The sequence below is a fragment of the Egretta garzetta genome, unplaced genomic scaffold (assembly GCF_000687185.1).
Source record: "Egretta garzetta isolate BGI_Z169 unplaced genomic scaffold, ASM68718v1 scaffold445, whole genome shotgun sequence".
Classification (NCBI taxonomy): Eukaryota; Metazoa; Chordata; class Aves; order Pelecaniformes; family Ardeidae; genus Egretta; species Egretta garzetta.
Genome location: NW_009259855.1, coordinates 641,211 through 663,934, shown reverse-complemented (window position 1 = coordinate 663,934; position 22,724 = coordinate 641,211). Strand labels below are relative to the sequence as shown.

General features: G+C 38.1%; 1 protein-coding gene across 9 annotated transcripts in view; it reads right to left on the bottom strand.

Annotated features, from left to right (window-relative positions):
- Positions 1-22,724, bottom strand: part of CTPS2 (CTP synthase 2) — a 77,852-nt gene that overhangs the window by 36,326 nt on the left and 18,802 nt on the right. For 7 of the 9 annotated variants that reach the window (XM_035895494.1, XM_009639957.2, XM_035895495.1 and 4 more), the window contains 4 exons: positions 18,919-19,007; positions 18,042-18,136; positions 17,132-17,194; positions 16,510-16,553 (listed from right to left, as the gene is read on the bottom strand). The exons of 1 other annotated variant lie outside the window; for it this stretch is intronic. In XM_035895494.1, the coding sequence (XP_035751387.1) occupies positions 16,510-16,553; positions 17,132-17,194; positions 18,042-18,136; positions 18,919-19,007 (291 nt within the window). Of the gene's footprint in view, positions 1-482; positions 1,636-16,509; positions 16,554-17,131; positions 17,195-18,041; positions 18,137-18,918; positions 19,008-22,724 lie in introns of those variants that run through there. One more of the 9 variants, XM_035895499.1, reaches the window with a different exon arrangement.

Genomic DNA, 22,724 nt, shown 5'->3' with positions numbered 1-22,724 from the left:
TGCTAATATAAATATATTCACCACACAATGTTGCTAATGATACTGAATTTCAAAACAGTAATTTATTTGGTGTTACAGAACTCATATAATTTCTGTATACGATCACTTACAATCCCACATTCACAGCAAGAGAAACAGCAAGACAACACAAACCTTGCAAGAACTCTAAATATCTCTATTTAAAATGGATTATTTTGAGAAAGTCTAAAACATTTTTCAGCCACAAGACAAAAAAATTTTGCACAAAGTCAAGCTGTGCAAGAAAGCAATGATTGCCAATCTGTGTTCTTTGCTGTCATAGCACGTCTGCTGTGATTTGTCAAAACTTATTTTTCAGTTTACAGATTGAGCAATACTGAGGCTTTGGTATTTTTGCCAGGCTCTTGGGCAACTGTTGGGCTTCCTTCTCATCAGTGAAGACCAATGTTAACATTTTCACAGCAAGTTGCATCTCTTGATCCCTACACAGGGTCTCTGTATGATCCCATTGGAAGCCACAGCTAATTAAATCTATATTATCTTTTAGCTGCTATACAATAATCACCAAGTGGTTTTATACATATATTTTCATTATTTTCAAATATATAATTCCAGATTCTTCATAGCCAGATATTAGGGCTTTCTAATCCTAGGATGCAAGGGACAATAGAAGGTGAGTGCGCAGAGGTGATGGGAAAAATCAACTATAACACTGTCTTGGAGGAAAACCGATGTTTCTCCTGTTTTGATGTTTTGGCAGTTCTGACATCCAAAGACCACAGAGCATGCACAGGTATCTTGGCATTGCACAGGTCTGTTCCAAACTGATGCTAGCCTTAAGGCTGAGCTCCACATGACACCTGGTGCACACCCTTACAAGCTAAAGACACTTAAAACTTTCTTATAAAATCCTCGCCGCTCTTGGTTCTGAATCCCAAGAAACTTGTTGAAGCTATAACTTGTTACAGCTTAGCTGTGAACTTCTGTGTGCTACAGGAAACAAAGCAAAAGCAAAAAGCAAAGCCTTTCTATGTTGAAGGCAAGACTAGTCGTTAACCTAAAATAAATGAAACTGGCTCTAAGGGTGAATCTTAAATTCAACTTAATTCATAGCTGGGTTCCTCACTAGCACCACTGAGAAGTGAGTTATGACTGACATGGGTAATTTGCTAATTTCAGTTTATAACAAAATGCACATCTACTTTTTGAAGTTCTGTTTTACAGTTGTTTATAAACTGCTCATTTGATGCATTTGTGTAAACTGAGAACTTCCAAACTACTACTGCTGTTACTTACTGAATTTATTATAATTTGGCTTTGATTTAGTAGTCACATTAGGTAATTAGGAAATTAAAATTAATCTAGGTACACAAGCACTATCCTTTCTTGGCTACAGTTATGTTAAGTAGCAACAGGTTCAGATCTTTCAATAGGCTATAATCATATATAAAATACTTAGACAACTGACTGCTCTATACTGTTAGTTAGACAACGGCTACTCTTCTCATAAACCTGATTAGTTCCCCCCGATTCAATCTTCAGTTTTCCCTCACATCCCAGGGTAACTCTTGACTTGGTCGAAAGAGGGGGTAGGGGGGAAGAACTTCTCCAGCAGCCTTTTGCTTCCATTGTCCCATATTCTCGTATCAGAGAGAACTGAAACAAAGTTATTAATGGTAATTTACTCAATTTACTTAAAGAACATTTTGACACTCTTACTTTGGGAAGAATTTAGCAAACTTCTATTGTATCTACAAATCAATACATCAAAGTGCTCACAGATGAGGGATTTGTATGCCAAAGGTAAAGCCGTTACTTTGTAACATCATTTTTGTTATGTTTCACATTGATAATGAAACACATCCCAGAATAGCACTAATAATCTGATTTTACACAGCACAGCACACTCACAGACATTCTGACTGAGAATTAGCAACTACTGGAGCTCAGCCAGTGCCTATAAGCACCTCTTTCTCTGAATCAAAGAAATCATTCTGACCAGGCCAGCCAGGCAGATCTAGTTGTTCTTACAGAGTGCTAAAGGCAAAGAAATTGAACAGAGACATTTGGAGGTTGCTACCAAAGAGGCCTTGCGAAATGACCTCCATTTCTTTCTCCCTGAGAGCGCCTCTCATGGTTGCTGCTGTTTTCCCCAAACTTGTTCCTGGAGGAAAGTAGGTGGTCATTGCCTCGCATGAGCACCTTTACTCGGTATTGTGGCACTGCCTCAATATTCCCTTCTACTTCAGCAGCGAGGCCAGTACAGCTGCAGTGGAGCCACAGCGTTGCAGCACAATTCTGATAAAAGACCTCAGTGCCCCATTTTAACTGTGCTGATGGCCTGCTGTCCCTACCCAGTGTACAAAGACACCCGCATAAGAACACACATTGGCCCATGTGGTCAAAAATTCAGAATACGCACTCTCCCAGCTCCTGCTGTTTAATGTAAAAGGCAAAGTTGTTTTAGACAGAGAAGACAGAACCCAGGATTCCCCCATCTTCCCCCGCCCACACAAACAAAATCAAGAGTATCCTACCACATCACCATATCATCTCAAGCTGGAGGCTTGCTTTAAAAGAAAGTGTCATTAACTCGCATTGTATCAAGCCCCTTTCTATCAAATCATATTAAATAAACTGTAATGGATTAGGCCCTTCCAGGATCGAGACAACCAGCTGTGTCATTTCTGACTCACTAGTAAGATTGTGCTGGATTATTACATTGACAGACAGTAGTCCTGGACTTGCACAAAACCAGATTATAGGTATTTCTAGGCAAGAAGAAAGCTGGGCAAAGCTGATTCTTACTAGTAGTTTTATACTTTGGGATTCAGGCAACTCAGTGCCAAGTAATTCCTACATTATGTGGTTTATTAGGTGCACCTCTAGACCTCTTTTGAACGGTCTATCAGGTTTGCATTGTTAAGAGCAGCAACAATGCTTTGAAAACAAACTACAGAACTTGATTCTTTCTCTCCTCATCAATTTCATTTTCAGGATGAAGAAGGGTTCTTCGATACAGCTGAGACATCCAGAGTGCAGGCATCTCCAAGGTCAGAGGACAGCTGAGAGAAGACTTAATTTCACCAGGGAAATAACAAACTTGGTAGTGCCCCTTGTACAGCATTACCTTACTTATACTTACTTTGCCCTACCTGAAACTCAGCAAAACGTCACTCCTCTGTAAATCCATATGTACCTTGCTGGAACGGCGATTTATGCATTTTTGAGCACTCTTAAGAATTCCAAAAGCCAAACACAAGTTTAGGAAGGAACAAAAAGTTTTAGGGTTTTAGCAGTTACACTAACTGTAAATTTCAGCTGCGGCAGCAATGACCTTATTGCACTGCTGCATGAGCCAAGGTTCAGAAAGTGGAAGAATAAAACCTTCTTGAAATACATTTTCCCTCAAAACTGTCTCGTGTAGCATAGAATATCTACATCACAGGGAGTTTCAGCGATATAATGGTTTGTCTGCCAGATGTGTACAGATGACAGCAAAAGCTGACACATCTAGCTACAATGAATAACATCAGCAATTTAAAGCTGACTACAAACAATGCATCATATTAAATCATTCATGCCGCACCCAGTCCTGTTTAGGGAGACACCTTCAGTGTCTCATTAGGCATATGTCATAGTATAACAAGGGAGGGCCTGGAAGAAACTCATCAGGATAACCCATATAGTTCAGGTTTAATTTGTGAGATGAGACAACCCTTTTACACATCACCACTGGAGGTTTTACAAACAATAGCAATTTTAACATAAGGAAACCAACACCTGTGACACATAAAGGATTTTACAACCCATCCTCAACTTCCACCTAACAGTTCCATACCTCAAAGCCATGCCAGGTTCTCTACAATGGCTGTAGCGCAGTTTGCTGAACTTCTCACTCGTAACTATTTTAACTTTTTCAGAAAGTTTCTTAACTGGATGTTCCTTCTCTCTCAGTCTGTCCTTTGTCTCCTCCTAGCCTGACATGAAGAACCCATGGCACTGGCAACATTGAAAAGTTCTATCACAAGTCCCCTGTTTGCACCAAAGAGTTAGTTCCCACATCTGCCAACATACACCTTGAAAAACGTCTCATATAGTAGACTGATTATCAGTATCCCAACTGTAAAGCCTTCACCTTTTTGCAGACAGTGCGAGAATGTCTGAAGATGACTGCAGGCGCAGGACTGATTCTCTGCAGAACTCACCAAAGCCCTTATAGCCAAAATGACCACACATCATGGTAGCAGCAGCCATCTGAATCTCCATGGCTTTCCTTTTATTACTTCCAAATTATCTACAGTACAAATGTTTAAAAAAATGTATTCTTACTGACCTATTATTATACATATCGCATATTTCACATCAGATGCAGCATGGGGATTGGTATTTTACAACAGGCATAGATACATGTACATTCTTTATGCTAGCATTATGGCATGTTCTACACAAATACTGCTGTTTCTTTACTCAGTAAGAAATCAAACTTATATGACAGCTGTGCAAGATTTCTTTGCAAATCAGATAAGGAATCGTATGTTCCACAGAGTCCCTAATCCAACCCAATTTACTGAAACTGTCCCAACATTTTTCTCCACTTTCACGCCAGAAAGCATCCAAAATTAACCAAGGGCTTTGATCTAATGACCGGTATCTGGAAGATAGAGATGATGCACAAGCAGTATACAAGTAGAAGTGAATCCTAAGCAAAAAAACATCTCCTGCTCTTTCTTTCCAAACACATAGCAACCACAAATACATGTTCTCAATAATAGCCAACTTCACCTTGAGAGCAGACATTTTTATACTGTGGTCAGGCTGTAATGTAAGCCTCACAGAGATTCCTCAACTAGCTTTAAAGTAGTTGGGCTCACACAGAAGTAACAGTGGTGCCGCTACAATAAAATACATGGAAGAAAGTGGAAAAATACTGGAGGGTTAGGGTGTTAACCCATCAGAGGATTAAACAGGATGACTGAGATAGCTGCTGCCCTCAGGTGACAGCCCCACCCCTGTGGAAGGTGCCCTGTCCCTTCCAACAGTGTCAGTAAATGGCACAGAAATCCACTTTTAGACCAACACAATTTATAGTCCAGCATGTTAAGGTAAACAAGGAGCATAGATTCACAAATCATTTAGTCATTAATGGTGGCAAGAAGGATGTGACGAGGGCAAAAGACATAGCACCTGAGTTACCATTCCACTTAATCCATCATTAAACGTGCATGAAGACCATGTGACCATGATGCCATAAGTTTCACCACTCCTGTCACTAGCAGTGGTGCCCACACTTCAGTCATCCCTGCAGCTTGTATTCTCTTACTCTCCAACTTGATTGGAATTGCTTGCTCCAAATATAACAGCAAACCAGTTTACTAGGGCAACAGTCAGCAACAGCCAATTTTGAGTGAATATTGAATCTGTAGACACCATCACTGAAAGAAAATGATACAAAGTCATCACAGGGACATGCGTGTAATGTGTATCCCTAAACAGACTTACAACACATCATCAACTTGGTTCTTTTTTTGCTAATGGCTTTGTATCTGAGCTACAATAAAAATGTCAGTTCCAAAAGGATATGGTGCTTACTAACGTGATTTCTCTACCCCAGGGCAAACCGAATTGAATTATGTCATAAATTATAAAACAACGTATATTCATGCATCCAAGAAAGAACAGCAAAACACTGTATCCAAATACTGGATTGCTGCTTCTACACTGGGTGTCAGCTTGCGCAGACATCAAAGCTTGATATCAAGTGCTGTTCTTCAGCATAGATAAATGCTGCTATCTGCTAGTCACACTTCTTCTAATAGTGGCAACAGTAATATATTATCTTCCCCTACTTTTGTTTGAATACTTACCCCTGGATATCATTCTGCCATCGCTGGGTTGTGCTGGATAAACTGTACTTATTTCAGAATAGCACTTATGTCTTACAAAGGGGTCTTCTGGCAAAGACAGTATACTGGGGCCTGTCAAACTGAGTCCTGTCACTGATTCTGATACAGAGTTCAGAGATGCCACATAAATTAATGGAAGAGGGCACTGCAGTCTAAATGAGAGAAAAGAGAACAAAGAGTTGGGAGATCAAACTACAAATCCCAACTCTGCCACTCTCATTCAGAGTGCCTCTTACAGATTCCAGTACCTTGTGAATAAAGCTGATCTGAAGAGACTGGATTTATCCCCAGATTTGGCATACAACTCTTCTGCAACTCCTGAGCAGGTCACCTAAATTTCCAGACACTGGTCTCTCACTTCCATGGGAAGACATTTCAGTAAAACTTGTTATGCTATTTTGCAATTAGGTGGTGTTCTTTAATGAACCCTTAACAAATTAACAAGTCTAACGTGCTGAATTCCTTGAGTTGTGATCCCTCGAAATGCAATTCCTCCTCCATACCACTAAGCATCTTGCCACTACATCATCAAGACAGTGAGGTGCCTTTGGTACAAGTAAAGACAAGTCATTCGAATAGTTAAAAAAAATTCTGCAAATACTGTAATGTCAACAATACACATCAGGCGCACCAGCTTCCTGTCACTGCTTCCAAAAGGGATAAAGCAGTAAGCGTGGTGAGGCTACCACAGGCAGGAGCTGTAGGCAAGGAGAATTAGCAGACAGGGAGCAGAAGCCTTAGCAGATCACCTGGTCATGCACTACTACTAAAATTTCACCATCTACCAAAGGTGGAAAACAGGATGGAAGGGGAAAGAGATAGATGTTTGTTTTTCATTTTGTTTGTGGGAGGAAGAGAAAAGGACTTATGATTATCTTACTGTCATGAACAGCCAGAGAGTTCATGGCCCAGTTTGGTGTATGGGGCTTGCCCTAGCACATACAATGCATTCTAGACCCAGAGTCCCAAACTTGCTTGCATGGCTACCACCGTCTACCGTAGCAGCAGTTGAGGTTCTGCTAGTGATGACAGCAGCAGCTCCTGACTTCCTGTTGCACAAAAAAGCAAACACAGGAGAAAGTGTGTTTCTGGCTTCATCCCTCAGTCGGATTGGACAAAGATTGGGGGATACCTGACCCCAGTTCTCTGATCCTCCAGCTAATGCCAAGCTTTTGTGCTGAATTTGAAATCAGTGTATTTTTCCTCTCCACAAGCAGCTTGAAGAAAAGCGTCAAGAAACTTGACAAAGTCTTCTATTGTTAAAGACCTGTAGCCTGCCACCTCCCTGTAAAATGACATACAGGTTCTCCTCATCAACCAAGTGCTTCAGGCACTATTGAAGTCTGCAACACCATGAGTGGCCTCAAGCAGGATGGGAACCAACTGAAGAAAGTCAAGAAAAGTTTAGTAAATCCAAGAAGCAGGACACCTGAAGGAAGACTAAACTAGCAAGAGTTTCTGAAAAAAAGAAAAGGAGGACCGAGGATTTCTCCGATATGTTAAAGGCCATTTTAAGAAAGAAGACTATAGGGCTGTTCTCCGTATCTGTGGGGACACGGGAAACAAAGGGCTTAACTGCAGCAAGGCATGTGGACATTAGTAATACTGTCTAATAGTAAGATAAGGAGCCACAAGGAATGCACTCGATAAGGAGGTTGTGGAGTCCCCATTATTTAAGGCACTTAAGAATAGGTTAAGCAGACATCCAACATAAATACCAGTGATCACACTCTAGGGCAAAGGGAAGAATTAAGTATATGATCTCTGGAGGAATCTTCCAATACTCTTCTCTCTGACACTTTGGGAAATGAGTATAAGCACATGCAAGCAGGTTGCTAATGCAAGGTGTATATCTACATAATGCATCTAAGCAAAGCTGGCCTAGTCTTCTAAGGAAACCTCTTACCTGTCATGGAACCCTAGACACATATACCTGCAGTTTCAGAAACACCCCTTCCAACCCACACATCTCCTACAGACCCACAAAGCTCTTGGCTCAGAGTTATAAGCAATGCAATGATGATTGATTCTCAATAAGTGATGCACAGGGTGAAAGATCTAGTAAGCGAGCCTGGAGCTAAGCACCAAAACACGACAACAGCAGACATCAGGCAGATTAGAAATCACATGTAGAAACCACAGATAGAGCCAGCAACTCAGCAGTTGCAACACCAGCAGTGTTGGGCCATGAAGCATCAACCATGGCCTGAATATCACTCAAAAATGCCCTGCAGACCACCAATGGAACATGACTTCAGAAACTGCAGAACACAATACTCAATTATGAAGGTGTTCCCAAGAACGCACCATTTTTCAGAACCTGAGATTCCCCTTTCCCATTTAGAATGCTTCAGTATTTTTCCATTCACATCACAGTGTTTTGATTTTGAATAGTAGCAACCAAAATTTTATCCCAGAGGAAATTCATCACTCTCCTGTGCTAAGAAATAGCATAAAATTTGGAGAACTGGCTTTGGCATTGGTGATTATCAACTCACAAAAGGGCAAGTAGCTTCTTCATATTTTGTTCTAAAAAGATCCAGATAAATAAACGAATTCATATTTACCATTTTCCCAAAGTTAATTATAATAACAAATGCTATACATATCCCCGTAGGAGCCTTTTTCAGGCTTCTTTGGGTGTGGCAGATCTTGAAGCGCAAAATACACAAATTTAAGAGAGAAAACCTCTCCAGGATGGCCTATAAAGACAAAGTAAACCTGCATCAAGTATAATGGCAGATGCTGATGCTGAGGCATTTTAGAGATTAAAAAAAAAATTACTCATTTCTGCTGCTAAAGTGTCCTATTCCTTTGACTACTGAAAACAAATAAAACTAGTGCACTGACTCAATGACAAATGTTAGTTTCATAATTAGGGTGGAGCATGCAAGCAACTATAAAAGTTGCCCCAACCCAAGACTCTCACGTCTGCTGGATACATTTGAAAGCTCTGGATTTTGAGTGAGGTAAGCATAACCTAAACATATCGGGTGTTTCAAATCGTTGAACCTAGCTTACACTATTTTCTTTTTCTTGGGAGAGTTGATTGAGCTTTACAGAAAAAAAAAAAAAAACGCACCTCTTTGCATCTAGGTTAAGTGTTAATGATTTCACATGGTTAGTAAAGCAATGAACAGGGTGTCAGATGTATTTTAAAGTTCTGATGCATGGGATTGTTATTGTCTGCTCTGTTTGCAGTTATTCTTCAAGACAACATCTGAGAAACATGCAAAATTTACCCGTTGATGACCTTCTGAAGTATTTTACCCAGTATGCTTTAATGGAGGGTAGCACCAGCGCACTGTCCATTGGTGGGCTGAAAAATCTACTTCAAAATCAATTTGCACAGTACCTGAAGGTAAGTTTCACTCTTATTATAATTCACTGTGCTCCCTATGAAATGGATAGGAAAAAGAAAATACAGGCAATGATGTTGCAAGGCAGACTATTGTGTCCAAATGGTTTCACTGACTCCATAAATAATCCTGAAATAAAGGTCATCTTAGAAAACTTCATTCACATTAATGAACAGTAGCTCCAAACAGATTGTAGCTTATAACAAAGCCCTATGAAATAAAATGCAAAAATCTAAGAAGCTGTTTTGCTTGGGTTTTTTATGTAAGCCAGATTTCACCTAGAATACTGAACCTGAGTCTTATAAAATTTTTTTTTTCAGTCTAAATAATAAATCTTCAATCTAGAAATTACATAGAAAAATCTATAAACCAAGTAAATCTGTAAGACAAATTTAAAAGTAAGAGCCAATTTCTATCTAGGTTAAGTTCCCACCATCACAAAGTAAAAGGTTTGCCATTCCGGAAAAATGCCAGGTAAAGAAAAGAGATGCCACCAAGCTAGAGAGAGAAGTACCCATTTTCTTTAGCTGGAAAAAAAAAAAAAAAAAAATCTAAGTTCTGATTTCCTACATATTCTCTGCCAGATCTTTCCTGAACTGGATTAGGACTGTTTAGATTCTTTTGCTAGACAAATTCTTAAATACTGTGTTTTGGATAGCTGACAAAAGCAATTTTTGCTCAAGGTCTGAAAGAAGTTGCACCTCAGCAGAAAGAGAAATAGAATAGAAAATAGAATACCTATCAGTATTTTGAGAACTACAGTAATCCATTTCAGTCATTTCATTAACATGAAGTGGCTAATTAAAAAAGAAAAAAAAAAACCACCACAAAGACTTCTTCCCTTAAAAAACATGTCCTAAATTAATTGCCAAAAATTTAATAGGAAACGTGATGGCAAATTCAGAAATATAATACTTTTTATATTAGCTGTAGACAATTTAGCACCATACCCATTTTCCCAGATACGTGGAAATGGAAGTGTTCAGGAAAAGCAATACTGATGCTTTCTGTCTGGATATCAGACATTTTCAAGCACCTACTCTGTTTGCGGAGATATATGGCACCATAATAAACAAACTTATGTTTATTATAAAACATGCACAGCAAAGTATGAAGAAAGAAAACATTTTAAAAATTTAAATTATAAACCAAAACTGTATTTACATTATTTAACTAGCCTGATCAGGGATGCTATCAGAATACTTGCTGCATCAAGATGTTACATGCACTCTTACCAGACTCCATAAATAAAAGGAGCTAATAATCTAAACTAGATTTAATACATCAGCAAGATTTTTTCAACAGTGAATACAGTATTGTTAGTAAAGAGGGGAAAAGAGTTAAGAGACTCTTGGGTCCTGGTCCAAAGCCTAATGAAAAAAGTGACATCTTTTCAAACAGTGTATGCAGGCCCCAAATTAGGATCTAACAAAGCAGTAGGTGGTATGCATACTAATTTTTATTGGTGACTATGTACATGCTGGAGCTATTCCACCTGCTCCGTTTTCTAAATTCCAAATTTACCCACAAGACTGAAGTAACTTGAGTAATACTTGATACTTCTCATATGGTTATCATATCTTTGTTAACATTTTTGGCAGGTGATAGCAGGCACTGTATTTCTAGTTTAACCAGTAAAACCTTCAAGTAACACTGACTGTTATTGACTGCATCACTTCTTGGCAATATTCCTCACAGGAAAATAGTTGTGGCACTCTATTTATTTATTTTTTTTTTTTTTTACTTCTTTTCCTATAAAAACAGGAAACATTCTCAATTGATAACTTAATTAAAACACTGGACAAAAATAACGATGGAAGCGTCAGCTTTGATGAGTTCGTGATGATTGTAAAAAAGCTAACTGGTACAGGACAGTAAGGCATCTGCAAGAATGAATATCACTGCTTTGAAGGAGAAGAACCTGACGTTCGTGTACATTATACATACACCTACACCCACAGATTTGCTACGATTTTAAGATGTACAGAATAAAGATTTGACATATAACAAAGCATGTCTTGTATTGTTTCCTGCACATTTGCTAGCCACACTCTCCAGCTAAGCTGCCTCACAGTTCAAAGCCATCTGTTTCTATCTCACGCTACATTTGAGAAAGCGTCGTTTAACAAACCCTGCTTTACCTGAGCTATTATTTTGACCTCTAAAGCCATTCAAATAAAATGATTTCTAAAACACAAAAAAGGAAAGATGTACCATTCCATCTGAGGAGCGTTGCCTAGGGTATACTATCCAATACTCCTCCCAGTGCAGTTTCGTCACTCACATAAGGCAACACTTCCATATGGTAAACAGTTCAAATTTTTAAAACATAAAGTACTTATTTCAATAACAATGTAACAATGCTAAGTATGATGACTGTAACATTAAGTGTTCATTTTAAATTACATTTACCTAAGTGTGTACTTTTTTTGTTATGACTCTTGTAAATGGGAATACATAAGTATATATAGGAATGGAGTGACTGCTGTTGCAATTAAAACATTCATTAAATTTATTCGGCCTAGTTTTAACCTTTTCATTGTACGATTCCCTGTGACATATGTATTTTCACACATGTAATTCATGGGCATTATTATTTACTTTAAGAGGAAATTAGTGAATAAGAAGATAAATGAGAAGAATGGAAATTTTGAGGACAAGTAACTCAGTGGATTGGGCACTAATCTTACTAGAGAACTTGGAATTTTTGACTGAATTTAACACCAACATCACCCATTATCCTGATAAATCAGTTAAATCTCTGAGTTACTTAAGGACTTAAGACTCAACTTAATTGCAAAGCCTATCAAGTGCATTCAAGATCCCATACTACAGTGGTTCCTATCCTTGAAGTTCCCCTCCATGAAATGAGGAAAAAAGTACTCCACACCAGTGATGCATGAATACAAGTCTCAAAAATTACGACATTTAAACATGATAGCAATGTTCTAACAAGCTTCTGGGCCGTTCTTTTACATAAACGCTTCAGTTGTTAAAATGTATCATGTTTCTTGGAAGAAAAGAAAATCATAATATTTATTACTTTTTCCTGGTTTATGAAAAAAAAAAAAAAAAAGATTCTAAGTTAACAATATGCTTTGATTTCAAAACTAAATATACCCACACACACATTTCCTTACTAAGCTATGTTAGCTATTTTACACACATAAGTAAAACCACAGAATTTTAAGAGATGCTTTTAAATGAGTGGGACATACGTTCCTTTTCATCTCTTAGACAACCTAAGAAATTTTTTAATTCAATCAGGTTACTGACATCCTGAACAGGAAAAGTGGGCATCAAGAAACAAACATGTTTTAAGAGTGTCACCTACTGGCAAAATCTATTTCTGTACAGTTTCTTGAGTTCATAGAAAATGCACTTATTTTACCCAGTGCAGTATCTGAAGTTTCATGATCCTAAGCAAGATGCAATTGGTCATGAAAAACAACAGTCACAGTTAAAATTAGCTTTATTAAATTTTTAAAAAAGTGTGTTCGCATTACTTCTGGAGTCTTTTTTTTTTTTTCTAGAACAGTATTAGATGCAGTTGCAATAAAATTGACAAAGAACATAATTAAAAGGCTCATCCAAAAGAATAAATCTAAGTTTAATAGCAGAGGAAGACAAGGGATATGGAACAAAACAAGTAACTCTTCTGCCACCCAGTGAATCCAGTTCATCAGCAGTTCACAGACTATACAGTTTCCCTTTAGTTAATTTGAATTAATTTTAAAATTATCATTTGTGACAGAAAACTCATACTAAGCACTACTCTCAAGCAAATGCATTACTTTTCTGAACAGCTATTTTCCTGCAAAGAACAGTAACAATTTGCCTATCATTATTATCCAAAAGGCTAGAAAGTAGAGCTGAAAGCTTAAGAATATATAATGGGAACATGACCTGCAAATAATCAACCAAGATGAGATCAGGAACTTGAGGGACTGATCAGTGCTCACGTACCTCCCTCATTTCCCCTACTAAAATCAAACCTGTGTTAAAGACGAATTGACGATAGTGTAAATGGTGTGGTCTGCTAAATACAGATAACTGCCGTATCAGAGGGTTGTTTTTCTTTTTCTTCAGAGTATACATTTTTAATTTAAGCCTAAATGAAATTATCTAATAGCAACTTCAAATCTCTCAATCACAGATTATACATCACAGCTTATTAATATTTTCAAATTCTAGGTCTCACTTCTTTTAACTTTTGATCACATATATATTCAGCTTTATTTCTGTAAAGTAATTAATTTTTTTTTTCTGTACAGTATTTTAAAAACAATTTCACCTGTTTTACGTTATTAAGTAATTAACTTCCAGTTTTGGTATGCAGAGACTACTATTTTTTCCAAGGTATTTGAAATCTTAACTCTACAATACTTGCAGTCATTTACACTTGAATATATTTGATATCAATATTCCCCAAAACAAGCAATACAGGGTTATACGGCATTTTGCTCCTATATAAAGTTACTCATGGGTGCTTTTGCAGAACCCAGGCTGAGCAACGTTGTTGTAATGATAGTCAGTAGAAATAGATGAACAGCTAAAATGAAACAGATATTCAGCATTGCAGGCAACTATCTACATTTGCATGTGCAGTTGTGCATTCATTATTGTTCAAAACAGAACAAGTCACAATTGCCTCATCACATGAAAACCTTTTACAATGCTCAAAACTTTTTACTAATGCAGACAATGCTCTGCTATAGTACAATAACTTGTGTTATTTTAACTGAGACACAGTTGCCAGTAATATGATTTCTCATTATTTCAGCCACCTGTTTCCTCTAGAAGCCTAATGCTGAGTTACATGATTACTCGACAATCTCAGTTTTTATTTCTAATAAAAAAAGGTTCAAAGTTCCATAGATGCAGTCAAAAGGAAAGCAAAAGTAGACCAAGATATTTTATATGTACTTTAGAAGAAACTATCAACTTTGCTGAGTATAGTTCTGAGTATTTGAATGCTTAGCAAATTAAGAAGGGGTATAAGTAACCGCATATTTTATGATTGCCCCTGAGTTCCCCTGCCAAACTACATATTTGAACTTCTGTCTTTTTTCCCTTTTTCTTAAAAATAAAGGAAACAGTACTGCCTCACCAGTGCCTTTCTTCTCCCTCTTCAATTGCCAAAGGAGCAGAAATCAAAAGAAAGTACACTGCTTTGGTCTTAAGTTAGCACTCAGTTGAACCACACAGTGGCATCACAAGATATTATCAGTGCTGATACGGTGTTTCCAAGTAACTTTCTTGGATAATGACATCAGTTCGGTAGTTCACAAGTTTCACTAATATGCTTCTCTTCCAACCATTTTTATTGGTTTGTTATTATACAGTGTATCTAAACAGTTTTTAGCACAAGATGGACTCTGCTAAGACAGTTTAGCTGTTATAATTATTGATAGTGCAAATTTCCCCCTTGGAATGATTTACATCTGTTTCTTGTCCAAAACTGAGATGTCAAAGATCAGATTAAGATGCTGAAATATGACTAGTAATAACCAATCTCAGAACCTTAACATAGCTCAGAACAAAAGAACACCCATTATACGCACTGCAAGCATACTGCTTCAATTCTAACACTGCATTAATCTCCTATGACACATACATTCACTCTATTATTTTCTTAATTTTACATCCACCTAATTTTCCTCTTTGACACATATACCTTACTTGCCCTTGAATGCAAACTGCAAATCACTCAGTTAATTACTTGTGGAATAAAATTTTATCCTAGATATACTGTACTAATACACACTACAATTTCTGTAATGGAAGAAACTGCCAGCAGGGCTGCAGCAGACAAGCATCCACGCTCCTGACTTCAGCTAAGGGTGGAGCTCTGCATCAGAGCCAGCTACTATGAACAACCCTTAGAATAATGGAGAGAAGCTGGCAGTTCCAAAGGGTGACTCACCCCCTCCTGATGATCAGACTGCATCCCAAAAAGGTACCTGAGGCGACCAGCTGAAATGCAGTCATCAGAAGTTAAATAAAACTGGCAGTAAAAAGCCCTGAAAACAAAGATGCCACAGAACCAGTCTTCTGTACTATCCTTTCCTTATTGCTTCCCTGAAAACTTACAAGGAGCTTTCAACATCTTCCACATCTTAGAAAATATTACTATTATGAAATTGACCTCTTTAGAGAAAGTGTATGTCTTCAGATACATTCAAGAAGGGTGAAGGAAGAGACCCCTTACGATGGAAAACCCACAAATTTTATGCCAAATGCAAAGTTTATCTTTTGTTCACCTGAGGATATGTCCAAATGCCAAGCAAGTCTCACACTGAAACTCTGAAGGTCTCTAATTTACCTTCAAAAGTTCAGACTAGATTCTCTCTCCTATGCATACAAACACCTTGACAAACAGGTCAAATGCTTTAAAGACCTCCTATTTGCATGTTTCAGACTAAGCAGATGTGGCAAAAATCTATTTTACTTACAAATCCCAACAAAACTCTTTTGAAGGAAACTGATACAGGAACAGTAGGTCACTACGAGCAACCCACTTAATTTATCACTAAAACAGTTGTTTACATCTTAAATCAAGATACTACTTTATTTCTCAGATGCATTTTTCTGTTCTTTTTCGTTTTCTTAAAACCTCTCTCTTACTGATAATTTTTAAGCTTTACTATTACAACAATGTGATACCGTATTCTCCTGAACTAGGAGATACCTGGAAGAACTCCACTCTAAAATTCTACCATTGGCATATGATACAGAGAGCCCTGTCATATACCTACAGCACAGAATTTTTTCTCAAAAGGAGGACTGTGAGATGCATGGGGTAGGAGGGGTGCAATGGTTATTTATACTATTTTTATAAAGGAAAGACAAGAATTTTATTACAGCTTCCCATACAATCCTTATCCTTTTATATATATTTATATTTTGGTAATAGCTTTGTGCTACACTTTCTGGCTTCCCTTTGTATTTTGTTCTCTAGTAAAGCCAACCTAATAATTATCGTCTACTCCCAGCATCAGTCTACAGCCAAGGAAACTATTAGAAAAATTACGAAAATAAAGCTAAGGCTTAGCTTGCCTCTTGCACAGAAGCAAGCAGGTGAAGGCAAGGGACTATTAAAAGAAAGTATCTTTTTAAGCAATAATGAATAGGGACAGCAGACACCTCTTCATGTCCCACCATGTGATAATATAGATAGACCTTAACTTACACAGAGGTAACTCCCTTCTTAAAAAAAGATACATGTTCACAAAACATATGCAGGAAAAAAAATCACTACTTACAACAGGGTTTTTTGTGTCTGGGTCAAATTCTGTAGAATTTGCATCTGAAACAGAAGTTCAAAACAAACACAGTACATTTCCATTGTTCTACGTGCACTACAAACTCATCACAACAGTTCTGTGGCATTTTAGGGCTTGTCTGCATTTAAGCTACAATCTTGTACATTGAAACACATACTGCACCACTTTTGAAGCAACCACAGGAAGCATATGACCTCAGTCACACACACTCCCTTTCCTACTTTCCAAACCCTTTTCCTCTCAGCTCTTGGCAGTAGAAATGCATTGCTAAGCTAAATCTGTTCACACTATTACTGCGATGGCCATGGTTTAGCTATTCTAACTAATGAAAGCAAGTGAGAAGACCACTTCTCACTTTTTACTCCTCACCACCTGCACACTCCAGAAAGAGACTACAGAGGTGAACTGTACAGAATCATAGAATCATTTGGTTGGAAAAGACCTTTAGGATCACTGAGTTCAACCGTACCTGTCTACTACTACACCTTGTCCCTAAGCACCTATATATCTATATAATAGTTCTAATAATAGATACACATTTCACACATAGAATAAAATTTTTTCAAAGCAAATTATATTTACACTAGCATACTGAGCTCACCTTTCCAATTCAAACAGTTTCTTGCAAATTCCACAACCGCTAATTGCATTCCCAGGCAAACTCCTACAAGGGAAAACAAAAACCCCAGAATTTAACAGGACAAAGAGCAGGAGTGACAGAGTACTTGCTGTTCTGTCTTAAACTTGACTGCTTAGAAATCTTGGTGCCCAGTGTATATACACTTAACAAAAAGCTAAAACAAAAAGGGCTGCTCAACATAAAATTCACTCTTCAAACTTGGCACACTCTACATACACCTGACACAGTTATGTGCTTTAACCCCTTTAAAACTATTTTTTCCTCCCATCTATTTTACCAATAAAAAAAAAAAAAGACAAACAGAAGCTGAAAGCCTGTGTACATCCAGATTCAAATCTGCTTTGGCAACTAGTCAAAGTAGTCACTTACAAAATCGTAAGAAATGTGGTGTAGGAACCAAAGCTTCAGAGGCACTTACAGAAACAGCATTTAGCTTATAGGCCAGATGGCATCTTTAGACTTTGCCATAATAAAATATACTGGTAAATAAACAAAAATTATTTAATATAGCAAATTTGTTCAAGGACATCTATGTTTTCTGCACACTGATCAATGTCTATAATGATGCTGATTTAATTACAATGAGAAGCAAAGACTCTTCGCATAAAATGTCAGTATAGCAAATAAAGTCTTTGGAGTAGGTATAGGCTTTTTCTTCCTTCCTTCTACAGTAGATGTAATACATGACTATGACCCTGGGCATTATTTACAAGGCAAGTATAACAGCACACGTACTTCCCTAAGACAGGATCCTTCCCTTGTATGTGTTTGTTGTTTTGGTTTTGTTTTTTAACCAAATCAATTAGCATGCTATCAATTAGCTTGCTATACACCTCCAAAACACAATCATTTCTGACTCTAATGATCTTACCAAGAAAAGGTTTTTTCTTTGTTCTTGCCCAGGAGATAGCTTGGAGTTTGCCTTCTGTTCCCCTAATTCCAAACCCTCCTGGGACCAGAATGCCACTGTAATGACAGCCACATATAAAGCAACCAGCACGTAGAATCAAGCCAGCAAAGGAAGTCCATACAAATTGAAGAGAGACTTTTGAGGTTATAATGAAGCAAGCACTATGCATGAAAGGCATGTTTTGTATGACCATTCAGAATACACAGAATTTAACTCTAATTTTGGAGATTTGTCTCATCTGCCCACCCTAGTTCTCATCTGACCAACCAACGCTTCATAGTGAAATTCCTACTGCTTAAATACGTATTGCTTAAATAAACTAGCTCCATATTCACTACTCTAGAATCTTAACACCAAAACTTTGTCTACAAAGTAATACTGAAGAAATGAATGCATTTTGACAATAAACATCATCCCTTTACAAATACAAATTGAAATTCCATCAATGATTCTTAACAGAGACATTTTCAGAGCGTCACCATGTCACCAGCATTTACTAAGCTTTTATTTAACTACCTTTCACTATGATGCCTATTGACAGAGAAAAATCTTTGACAACTGACCTGCACTGTAAGGAAAGTCTAGCTATCCCCCCCAAAAAAGAATCCCAACCAAACAACTGCAACTTGTCTAAAGAGATTAAAGCAGACTTTGAGGATATAGGTTGATACTACAATTTTCTATGCCTGAAGCTTGTCACCAACCATGCACATCTATCCTTTTATGTAAGTAATGGAAGTCTGGATGCACTGAGAAATTATTTACTGAAGCATTTTTCATCACATGAAATAAGTATCATGGTCTGCATTTAGGATACAGAGTACCCGATGCCACTTACTCTGCTTTGCACAGTTTGTGCCATGCCTGGTGATATTTCACTGAGTTCTCCGCTTCTGTAGAACGTTCAAGTTCTGTTGAATCTATGTACTAAAAGAAAAATATGCAATAAAAGTAATTTATTCCACAGGGAGAGCAGCATACACTATGTAATCAACTTTTTTATAGCACTAAGACAAACTTATTACGAGTTTCAAGTGAATTTCCCAATAAACCCGTAACAACTTCACTGAAGACCCAGTATTTGCTCTAGTTGCAGTAATCCATGCCCCTTTCTTTGCACATAGCTCCAAAGCTCTGCCTGTCTCCAGCCCTCCAAGTAAGCAGACTTGGTAGGATGCTCCACAGTCGTGTACCCAGGTTTTCTTCCTATAGAAATCAGGGCACCAGTCAAAGGCTGGTGCTGACCTTATCCTGCCATTCAAATGAGATGTGGCCTGGGTGTTCACTTTCCTAGTTTTGGGTGACATAGTTTATCAAATCTTATCACAGGAAAGCAGCAACAGCAGAGAGAGAGGCAGACTCATTATCTATGTCCTACTAGAAACACTGCATCAGAATCTCTGCTGCCATTAATAAGCATGACTCCTGAGGTACCAACAGAACAAATGAGTGAAGTAGATGTGTACTGCATTGGGAACACAAAAGATAAGAGTTTGAGTCTTGGTTTTGTCCGTCTTTTTCTCAGAATAACATAATTAATAGCATCCTGCTGTAGAGTCCATCCCCCATAAAAATGAGATCATCAGAAATGACAGAACTCATTTGTGTGTGGAGAAATGAACCACCAAGAAGTTTGCGGAAAGTTTTCCGGATAGGACTGCCTTCTAGCAAACATTTTCTACTTTTTCCACACTCCAGAAGGCATCAAAAATACAACAGAAAAATTACTACTTATGAATGTTGTTATTCCATACTAGTAGGATACTACAGGATAAACTAAAAGGACTCTTTATCATGCTGGGAGGTTGGAAAGATAAACTAATTACAGTTGAAGTTAATTGTGGTTTCCTTGCTAAACATATTGAGCCAGCATATTTATGACTTCAAGCAGCATCAACATTTCATCACTCATGTATATGGATGCTAGATTATGAGCTGGATGCCACGTACAATATTAAGCAGTTCCTCCAGAACATAAAATTATACGGAGAGCCTTTGGACAAAAACACTAAAAAGGAGGTTAGGCACATGCAGGTAAATAGAGTAGGAGCCTTTGTCTGTTAAAATTTCAGCACCACACTGGAACTCCAGCAATCATCAGTTCACGTGCTTGTTAATGCAAAAACTCCACACAAAGCTAACTGCCCGTTTGTGGACTTGGTGCCTTTCACTTTTTTGCTAAAAGCAAAGTTATTTTACATATCATAAAAATTTCCCACTATGCAGCTGCCAGCATAAAACACTATTTACAGTGACAGAATCTTGTAGGTCAGAAAGGGCCTTGGGAGGTCTCTAGCCCAAACTCCTGCTCAAAGCAGGTCAAACGAGAGCAGGTTGCTTAGGGTTGTTTCCAGTCAAGATCTGAAAATCTCCAGGATTAATTCTGGCTGTTCCCACTTTCTTGTTTTTCATGCACACAGAAACAACTTTTTTAAATATTTGCTCCATAATCTTTCCAGGGAGTGAAATGAGGCTGACCAGCTGCCATTTCCCCAGATCCTCCTTTTTGCCTTTTTTGAAGACTGGTGCAATATTTGCCCTTTTCTAGTCATCCAGAACTTCCCCCAATTGCCATCAGCCTTCAAAGCTGATGGGAAAGCATCCTCACAATGTCACCAGCCAGCTCCCTCAGCACTCTGAGATGTATTTTGTCTGGTCCCATGGATTTGTGTTATGTCCAACTGGTCTGAGTATTTCCCAGCTATATAGGTCTGTATATCATGGAAGAAAACGTATCGTGGAGGAAAGCTTATCTGCTTCCTACAAATATATTTGTTTTTTTCCTCCATGATACCTCCTCCCCTTTCCCTTCGAGGGAAAGGAGACAGCTTAAGCCTTAAAACATGAGCTATTTCTTCCCGAAGCTGAGTTTCTGGTGGTTGGGTTTTGGGTTGGTTTTGCTGGTTTTTTTTCTATATTTTCCATGACACCTACCAATTGGCTTCTTATCACAAAACCACATAAAGTTTACTTGAATTCTGCTTATGATTTCAGAGATATGTTTTAGCAGTGAACACTATGCATAAGTTCCTTAATATGTAGAAAAATATTTCCTCTTATTAAACATGAAGTTACTTTTTTTTCTTGAGTGGTTCCCTAGCTGTTTTACATGATGGGTAGCAACCAGTTCGCGGTCTATATACTGTTCAACATTCAGCATACCTTAGAGAGGACAAGAGTAGAAGGACACTAAGATAAGCAGTTTCTGGTTTTTTTTCCATTTCTCTTGATAGGAAGGACCTCTTCCCCCTCCCCAGGAATAAATCAACCCATTTCTTTCAGTAAAGAAGTTCTATAGAAAAAAACAGTTCAGATTTGCTTTCATTTGTGCATCTCTGCATGCCTCCCCTACTTGAAAAGGTTCTGGGATGACATCAGCAATGAGAAGCAGAAGATGAAGGATTTGCAGCTGGCTGATGTGCCTGACAAGCAGCAGAACGATACTGTGAGAAAACAACAGGGTGATTTCAGACCCCACAACAGCACAAACTACACTGAAAAGTACATTCTACATTATCACAAGTGGCTGCAATTACTTCACCATCTAATTAACAGTCCATCAGAGCCCAGCAGTGATGGGAGGGTACAAAACATAATTGGTGATGCTGGTACAGGGCTAGTCACCTTCTCCACCAAGTCACTGAAAAGAAAACACCTCAGGTGATACATTCCTGGTGACCTGTGTTCTCAAGCAAACAGAAGTATGTTACCAGTTTTCTCATATGAGAAATTCCTTCTTTAGTACTCAGTGTTCACGGCTTAGGGAACTTATCATCATCTCCTCAAAAGGTATTGGAAATATCACTGTAAACAGGACTTCATTGCTCTGTGCTTCACTGAAAAAGTACATATGCACCCCTGGTTGTTCTAGGTGGTCCCATTGCTTCTTTCTGGGGTAGGTGGACTGAGACAACAGAACGGTCGCTATGTCTTTGGCCTGCTGCCTTTAGTTACCTGCTAAACCATCCTGGATATTAATGACCTTCCTCATCAAAAAGGGGTTAGTTCCAGTGAGAAACTTTCTAGAGCTGAGGGGGAACAGCCTTGCACAAGCATTATCTAAGCAACCCATGCATGCCTTTTGACACACTGAATTTTTCACTCTAATATCTTCTATTTTTTATATCACAGAAAAGGAAATGATCAAAGGTCACAGGGTTCAGCAATTTTCAGCAGTTACCAAAGTGCATAAACACATGAACTTGCCGCAATCAGAGACAGGCAGAGACCAAAACCTACTACTGAGTGCAGTACAGCCTGCAACTGCCCACTTTGATCAATTTATCTTATATCATTTAATGAATCACTCTAAAGCAGCATGTCATTGCTGATACTTTGTGACCATTTATTATTGTTTTGCTACTGCAAGTTGCTAAAATGTCCTCTGCACCCATTAAATGATAATAATACACACTTCTACACTGCTGCTCTGCCGCAGACTTACCATCCCTAGGAACAAAACTCAGCAATGGAAACTGATAGTTCCACCAGTGAGAAAGGTGGTAACAGTTTTTTCCCATGTAGTTCAACTTTCTATTCTCATTAAAATGAGACAAATTAGATCCCTAAATAGTCCTTTATTCGAGGAACTACTATCTAAACTAAGTTTATGGACCAATTCTGATATCATTAGAATCCTGCTGA